The 9,002-nt window shown below is 46.4% G+C and overlaps 1 protein-coding gene across 1 annotated transcript in view; it reads left to right on the plus strand.

Annotated features, from left to right (window-relative positions):
* Eddm13 (epididymal protein 13) overlaps positions 1 to 9,002 on the plus strand; it is a 32,345-nt gene that overhangs the window by 22,130 nt on the left and 1,213 nt on the right. Inside the window, exons 8-12 of the mRNA XM_028779586.1 lie at positions 174 to 182; positions 1,670 to 1,696; positions 2,812 to 2,838; positions 5,809 to 5,930; positions 7,875 to 7,912. Of these exons, the coding sequence (XP_028635419.1) occupies positions 174 to 182; positions 1,670 to 1,696; positions 2,812 to 2,838; positions 5,809 to 5,930; positions 7,875 to 7,912 (223 nt within the window). The remainder of the gene's footprint in view (positions 1 to 173; positions 183 to 1,669; positions 1,697 to 2,811; positions 2,839 to 5,808; positions 5,931 to 7,874; positions 7,913 to 9,002) is intronic.

Genomic DNA, 9,002 nt, shown 5'->3' on the forward strand with positions numbered 1-9,002 from the left:
CTCTGAGGCCCGCTGTCCTGGGTCCTCTCCAGCCCTGCTCTGAGGCCCGCTGTCCTGGGTTCTGAGCTCATTTGGTCCCCATCTCCCACCATCTAATGTGATTTATTTCTCCCTCCTGTGGTCTCATCTCTCATGGACTCATGGAAATCCCCTGTCTCCTGGATGGACCACAGGGATCCTTGGTAAGCACCTCATTCTGTGTGGACCCTGGACTTGTGTGACAAGCTTCTTTCTGTCACCGTGTGTGCCAGAGTGTATGGGAAGACAGGGACCTGAGACATGTCACCGATGGGCTCAGGGCTCTCTGGACATCCAGGGCCTGACTTCAATCACCAGAATATACAGTGGGAGTGGCAGTACACACCAATAGCCCCAGTGCTAGGGAAGCATGGTGGATCTCCGGGCTCACTGGCCTGCTAGCATAGCCTACTTGGTGAGCTCAAGGCCAATGGTTAGACACTCTGTTTCTAAAAATAAGATGAATAGCCCCTGAAAAATGACAACTGGGATTGACCTCTGGCCTGCATGCATGCATGCCTGTATACATCGCAGAAACACCATACACACACACACACACACACACACAGAGAGAGAGAGAGAGAGAGAGAGAGAGAGAGAGAGAGAGAGAGAGAGAGGGAAAGTAGCGGGATGCTTCAGCATGTAAAGGCTCTTCTTGCTAAGCCTGGCGGCCTAAGTTCGATCCCCAGGTCCTACATGGTAGAAGGAGAGAACTGACTCCTGCAAGTTTGTCCTCTGACCTCCAATGCTTGCTATGATATGCTTGTGCCCATAATCACATGGGTAAACACATACACACACATCATGATGATGGTGACGGCACTGGTGATAAGAGATGGGGCAGGACTGGACATAATAATACACACCTTTAATCTCAGAGGCAAAGGAAGGGAGAGCTCTGTGAGTTTGAGGCCAGTCTGGGATACATAGCAAGTTCCAGGTCAGCCAGAACCTCAGTGAGACCCAAATAGAATGTGTTAAAGACTATAGACTTGGGAAGTCTTCCCAGTGAGAAATTGCTATACCACTTAGAATTTAATAAGGGAAAACTCTTTAATGAGCCTGAGTAGTTCTGGCTAATGCACAGAAGGGAACCAGCTCTGAACAGAACATCCTGTCTTCTATAGTTTCACGGACCAGGTTACATTTTGAACAATTAAACATGTTTTACAGAGACAGAAAAGCCAAGCTCTGATTCTTTGGACAGATGCAGGGAGTTACAGAATAAAATATTGTCGGTTTTACCCTGAGACAGATGAGGGCTGCTTTACCATGCGTTTGTCACCCAAGGTTGTCCTGTTGCAGCCTGACAAAATCGCCCTCCTCTCGATAAGCGAATCAGAGAGCTCCTTTAACTAATTCTCCTTTGTGTGTTTAATATTTCATAAGCAAGTTTAGTAGATCCTCTGTAACATGAAGGTATTATTCCCAGTTTCTCCTCTATCAAAAGAAAGAGAGGGAGGGAGGGAGGGAGGGAGGGAGGAGTAAGCAAGGAGACAGGCATACATAGGCATACATGCATGCAGGCAAGTGGGCCAGAATTTCACAGAGCTCATTAGGAGACAGGTTTGGGGTGAGCCTGTGAGCCCTGCTGACCTGGGTTCTGTCTGGCTTCCTTTGTGATTCTACTTGTTTTTCTCTATCGTCTTAGGTCTACTGAGCCTCCAAGTGCTAAGCGGTGAGTTGGTGGCTTCATCATTTCTGGTTGGTTTGGGATATACAGAGGTATTAGCTTTTCGGGTTGGAAGAGACGTCACCGAACCCCACATACCTCAACTCTACCATCATTAGCAGCACAACCACATGACATCATACATTCAAGCAACAGACAACTTCACGTTCCACTCGCTGTGCCGAGTCGTCTTCTAGATGTTGAGAGAGAAGGGGAATAGGATAGATCCAGTGTGTACCAGGTGCAGCTGACAAGCTGAGTGAGGTGGTACAGACCTGCAGTGCCAGTACTCCGGAGTCGTCACAGAAGGATCAGAAGTTCAAGGGCAGCCTGAACTACTTGAGACCCTGTCACAAACAAACAAACAGCTGGAGAAATGGCTCAGTGAGAAAAACGCACTTCTTGCCAAGGCTGATGATCTGGGTTTAATCCCTGGGCTGCAAGTAGTGTCGGGAATGGATGGACTATCATTAGTCATGCTCTGACCTCCATGTGTACTCTGGCATACAAATCCATGACACACATACACCACACACACACACCACTACTACACATACACACACATACACACATACCCCACCACCACACACCATATACAACACACATACACAACACACACACACACACACACACACATACACCACACATACACACAAATACCCCCTGACTACCACCACCATTACCCATACACAAACACACCCCACCGTACACACACATACCAACACACACACACTCACACACACGCCACACACATACACCAAATAAAGAAATGTAATCTTAAAAACAAAACCAGACAAACTAATACAGCTGGTATTCTGATGAGAGGAGAATGAGGTGGTCAAGAAGCAGGCTCAGACTCTGAAGAACAGTGTTGTCCTATGGGGCAAGGAGAGCAGAAGACACTTCACAAAGAGGAATAGCCAAGTGACAGTAGAGAGCCTGAGTCAAGTGACATTAAACAGATGAAAGTCCCCCTTTCACCAATGTGGCCCAGAAGCACCATTTGCAGCTGGATTTCCACCCATTCCCTAATTTTCCTTTATTTTTCTTCCCTTTCACCTTTTCTCCTTCTTTCTCTCTTTCCTCCCCTCCTCTACTCTCTCCATGTTTTTCCTCCTTAGAAGAAACAAGTGACTGCAAAGAAGAAGGTGGGTGTGTACTCAATCCCTCCTGAGGTGTGGGCATGCCGTTAGCACCTCCTCTCTGAGTGAGGTAAAATGTAGTATCGGAGAAAAAGTCAGACAGATGTGTCAGCGCACCTGAGGCTTCTGGGTGCAGCCATGGGCCCCAGCCACCCTCTCCCTTCCACTCGGCTCCTCTGAGCCAAGGTGCCTGGCACACTGAGGTAAGAAGTGGCATTCTGCTTCCGCCGACCTCTAGACTCCCCCATCCTCACTTCTGGAAATGCCTGGGTTAAGTTGCGTGGCAGGCACATGTGGCTGGAAACTGAGAAGGAAACAAGCCTGCCAGTGATGGTGGTTCACTCCTGTTAAAGGATCTTGGATTAAGATGCCCAGTGCGACTGGCAGAGTGCATGCCTAGGAAGCACAAAGACCAGGGTCTGGTCCCTAGGGCCATGCGCAATGGGAACGGTGCCTCACACCTGTAACCCTAGCACTCAGGAAGATCAGAAGTTCAAGGGCAACATGGGCATCTGATGAAGGTCCAAGGCTTGTTTTGATTTCGTGAGACCCCTGTTCAAAACACAAAACAGAGAAATAACATCAGGAAAGGTAGGTAAGACTGCCAGGTGTCGTTATCAGAAGCCAGCATGGACACAGAGGTAGGGGAATCTCAGGTTACAGGCTGGATTGGACTGAGTAGCCAATTCAAGGCCAGCTTAGGATAGTGAGACTCGATCTCAAAAACAAGATAAAACAAAAATGAACAGCAACAATAACAACAAACCACTGGGAATGCAGCACTTAGAACGGTGACTCTCAACCTTCCTAATGCTGGAACACTTTAATATAGTTCCTCATGTTGTGGAGATTCCCCAACCATAAAATTGTTTTCATTGCCACTCTATAACTATAACTTTCCTAGTGTTAGGAATCTGTGTTTTCTGAGGGTCTCTGATGATTCCTGCAAAAGGGTCGTTCGACCCTGGGGTCATGACCCCACAGATTGAAAACTGCTGATTTAGGAGGTAGAGAAAAGATCAAGGCTAGCCTAGGCTATGTAGGCAGTTGGAGGCCACTAGGCTCCATAAGACCTTGTCTCAAAAACATGTTTTTGTTTTTTAACAAACAAAAAACCCTAGAGCTGTTAGTAATGTCTCTAGGAACTATAATTTATAACAAGCATTACAGTTCTAGAACTAAGAATATGCAGCTGCAACTTAGAGTTGAGTTCCTGGGTTGGAGAGAAGGCTGAGAAGGTGAAGATTCTTCCCTCCAAGCCTGAGGGCATGAACTTAATCCCCAGTGGAGGAAGAGAACCAACTCCTGGGATTTGTATGTTGTTTAAAAGAACCACCAAGCACCATGTTTTAGGAGGTTCTGAGAACCCCACAGCCACCTGATAGAAAGGAAACTGGGGCCCACTAGACAGTTCCATGGTTAAAAGTGGTTTTGGAATGGTTCAGTCGGAACCTATGTAAAAGTGGGGGAACAAACCTGACTCTACAAAGTTGCCCTGTGACCACCGCATGTGTGGCACGCACACACTTGTGCAGAGACCATGCACGCCCACACAATGAAATTCATTGTCTTAGTCACTTTTCCTGTTGCTGTGATGAGATACCACCACCAAGGCAACTTATAAAAGAAAGCATTTAATTGGTTGGTTTCCTTACGGTTTCAGAGGATGAGTCCATGACCGTTATGGTGCGAAGCACAGTGACAGACAGGTGTAACATGGCAGGCAGGCAGGTATGACACTGGAGCCATAGATAAGAATTTACAAGACAGACAGACACACAGAGAGACACAGAGAGATGGGGAGACAGACACACAGAGAGAGACACAGAAAAAGACAGACACACACAGAGAGAAACAGACACAGAGACACACAGAGAGAGACACGCAGGGACAAAGAAAGAGATACACACAGAGAGACAGAGAGCACAGGATTGTTCTCTGGGATTGGTGTGGACTTTTTAAACCTTAAAGCCCACCCTCAGTGAGATTCCTTCTCCAACAAGGCCACACCTCCCATCCTTTCCAAACATTCTAGGGACTGTAGAAGCCAAGTATTCAAACCTATGAGCCTATGGGGGCCATTCTCATTCAAACCACCACATACGTCTTTAAAATAAATAAAGAATATTAAAATTGTGGTGTAGGCAAGATGTCTTAGCAGGTAGAAGTGCTTACTGACAAACTTGATGACCTGAGTTTGATCCCCAAAATCCATATGAAGGAAAGAGAGAACGCCTGCAAGGTGTCCTGTGGAATTCAGTTTAGCCAGCCTAGCCAAATTGGTGAGCTCCAGGTTTGGTGAGAGAGACTCTGTCTCAGAAAACAAACAACAACAACCCAAACGGAAAAAAAGATAGAATAAATAAAATGTAATAAAAAAATAAGATGGAGAGGAACTGATGAAGGAACTGACATGCATGTGTGTGTGTGCATGCACACACAGAACACATACATATGTACAATGCACACAGAGAGCGGCAGAAACAATTAGTAAGATGGAATTGAAGTTGCATGCCTGCGATCCCAGCCCTTGGGAGGTGAGACAGGAGGATCAAAAGGTCATCCTTAGCTACATAGGAAGTTTGAAGCCAGCTGGAGGTATGTGGGATCCTGTTTCAAGAAACCGAACCAAATCAAACAGCCAAAGGACAAATGGAGGAAAATTAGTAAGGTTCCCTCAGAGCTACAGGTGGCTTGCTGACAGGGTTTTTGTTGTTGCTTTTAGGGGATTCTTTTTGGGGGGGTGTTTGTTTTTGTTTTTATTCTTGTTTTGTTTTTCAGAGTACAGGTTAGACTCTCAAAAGAGCAAACAGTTTGCCTGGAAGCTGAGAGATTACCAAGATGGGAGAAAATGGCCACAACCTCAATTATAAATAAAACTTCCAACCCAGGAGACACCTAGGGGCACACGTTTGGAGTGCCAAAGGGGAAAGGAGTTTCTGGGTATTATTAATCATTGTCAGCATTTGCCTTTAGTGAAGCCTTCTCCGGCCACCACTACAGCCAGGGGACTTGTGAGGAGCAGCGGCTGGAACTTTCTGAGGTGTGCCTACATGGTGATGACGTTCTTCTTCGTGACCTACAATAAAGGAGACTGGGTGAGGAGGGAGCCTGTCTATCTATGGAGGGAGAGGTTGACGAGAGGGAGGGACAGGGTACGAAGGGAGAGATGGAGGATGCATCATGGAAGAAGAGAGTCTGCACAGCGCTGTCAGAAGGGGGAGGTGGGCGGGGGGAGACTGTCCCGCGAAGTGGTCTCACCGGAGCGCACGCTCATGCGCATGTGTGCGCGCGTGCGTCTGTGCACAATCTTGTGCCTGTCATCGGACAGCTTTCGGAACCCAGGTCTCTCCTTCTACTGTTCTAGAATTGATATGCCTCCTCAGTGAGAAACCACCTACACACTTGGAAAATCTAAGTACACATGTTCGGCTCTAGCTAACGCCCAAAGAGGAGCTGGCCACGGATAAGAGATGTTACTAACTTATATACACCTTGAGTGTATGCATTTTACATGGTACCAGCCCCAGGGTACGATTTGAACAATGTAAATGGAGACTGGAGGCCGTGACTCTGGCTGCTTGGACAGATGAGAGATGTACACAGCTAAGATATTGCCAGAATTATGTCTTACGTATACTAGCGTTGATTTCTTCAAATGGTTGTTACCCAGGGTGATCCTACCCACCTGGTAGAATTACGGTTTTACTAATAGGAGCACAGAGGCCTTAAGGCCGACCGGGATTCTATAATGGTTGTGACCTTGTGCTGTCCCCTTGAGCTGCCTCTCAGATGCATATTCTTTGATGTGGGGCTGCTGTTTCTTAAGTCTAGGTTGCCTCTTTTGTTATGGGAATGGAGCCTAATTGACCAACAGTCCTGGCAAATAAACAGAAATAGAAAGTTTCTCAACAACTTTAATTACGATACGGAATGAAAATTCTGCACCAGCCTGGTGAGAAGCACACTACTTACCTCTCAGCCATACCAGAAGCAGCTCTCCTTCAGCTAAATTCTTTGTGTAACTTACTTAGCATTTCCTAAGCAAGCTTGTGAGTACATCCAATACAGTATTAGTTTTACTACTCAGATTTACTGGCATTACTGCCTCCTTCAGTCTCAGAGACTGAATTCTTACTGGGCTTGGGCACAAGTGGCCTTTGTTACTGAACTACCTCCACAGATGGGATGAGAGCCAGGCCACACCCCACCAAGAGTTCTGTTTCCTGTGAAACGCCACTTTGTATCCTCCTCCCTCTCTCTCCCCTGCATATTCAGGAGAGTCTTAAGGTCCAAGTCTTCACATCTCTGCCTGCTGAGTCACCTCTTCTGTTTGGTTTCTGAGACAGGGTCTCTAACGTAGGCTAGGATGACCTTGGATGACCAGGATGAAGCTCCTTTCAGCCTCTATCTCCTAAGTGCTGGCTCTATGGGTGTGAACAGCCACATCTTTAGGGGGCGCTTGGGATCAACCCAGGGCTTCATGCATGCTGAGCAAGCACCGTACCAACTGAGCCACATGGCCAGCCCATCTGAGTTGTGAAATCAAGCCTCTGGGCACTGAGTGTGGAGTAAATTTGGAGCAGAATACAAGAGGAAGCAGAGAGACAAGGATGGTCAGGCCAGCTGTAGGGAGTTGCAGACACAAGAAGAATCCTGCTAGGTCTGCTAGACCGGTGGGTCTCAACCTTCCTAGTGCTGTGACCCTTTAACACAGTTCCTCATGTTGTGGTGACACCTGCAACCACAAAATTATTTTTGTTGCTATTTCATAACTCATTTTACTACTGTTATGAATTGTAATATAAACATCTATGTTTTCCAGTGGTCTTAGGTGACCCCTGTGAAAGAGTTGTCAACTCCCAAAGGGATCTGACCCACAGGCTAGACTCTTAGCAGGAACGCTGCTCATGGATTGAGATTGAGGGCTGAGGGAGACAGGGGAACCCAGGAAGTAAATCCCATGTGTTGTTTGATTTTTATTTTTTATTTTGTTTTTCTTTGTTCCACATCCGTGCCTTCATTGTTGTTGTCCTCTCCAGTGTTACTGCCACTATTGTAACCCGGACCTGGATTTGAGGTATGACATGGCAGGGAAGGGTATTTCACCTTTTGCCAGTGGGTCAGGGAGGTCAGCTTTAAACCTCTTGTTTGTTTGTTTTTTGCGACAGGATTTCTCTGTGTAGCCCTGGCTGTCCAGGAACCTTTAAATGTCTTTAATTACATTGTGTTATTACTATTATGTGGGTGTGTGTGCCATGTGTCTGTGTACTTGTACCATGGCACACAAATGGTTAGGGGACAACTTGCTGGAGTCAGTTCTTTCCTTCTACCATACACGTTCCAAGGACAGAACTTAGTTTTCAGTCTTGGCAGCAAAGCAGGTTTACCTGCTGTCACTGGATTCAGGAGCTTGGTTTTAAATAAATCATTTTACAGTCAGGCCCTGGTTCTTCCTTCCAGACCTGTGCTCCCAGAAATAAGACTCAGACTCAAAATATATTTACAAATACCTTGGACATGTAGCTGGCCTCTTCTCTGACGAGATATAACTGAAGATATCCCATTTAATCTAACCCACATTCTGCCATGTGGCTGGCTACCTGTGCTAATCTCCTCACATCTTCCCAGAGAATCTCTTGCTTGGTTCTATACCAGAATCCTTTTTCTCTCCTGGATGTCCCACCTTCTATTTCCTGCCTAAGCCATAGGCCATAGGCTTTTTGACTGACAGGTGATGCATCCATACAACACACAAGATAGTCTCTCTACATCCTAATGTCCAAGGTAGGGTTTGTAGGCTCAAAGTCAGAATCATAGAATTGCATGGGGAGTCCCGAGTTCATTCTCCTTTACTGTGGGAGACATGTGTGTTCCCCTCCCCAGCACAATCTATAAAATAAAATATAATTCTAAGTGAGATTATTATTAAATAAGACAGCTAGGGAGATAGTTCACAGGTTAAAAACATGTGCTTCTTTTGCAGGGGACCCAAATTAAATTATTAGCACCCACATTATAGGACTTGTACAACCTGTAACTCTAGCCACAGGAGACCAGGTGCCTTTTTCTGGACTGCAAGGGGACCTTCCAAGGGGATCTGCATTCACATGGCATACCGTTTCTCTCTCTCTCTCTCTCTCTCTCTCTCTCTCTCTCTCTCTCTCTCT

This window comes from Grammomys surdaster, unplaced genomic scaffold, assembly GCF_004785775.1.
Source record: "Grammomys surdaster isolate TR1022 unplaced genomic scaffold, NIH_TR_1.0 355, whole genome shotgun sequence".
Classification (NCBI taxonomy): Eukaryota; Metazoa; Chordata; class Mammalia; order Rodentia; family Muridae; genus Grammomys; species Grammomys surdaster.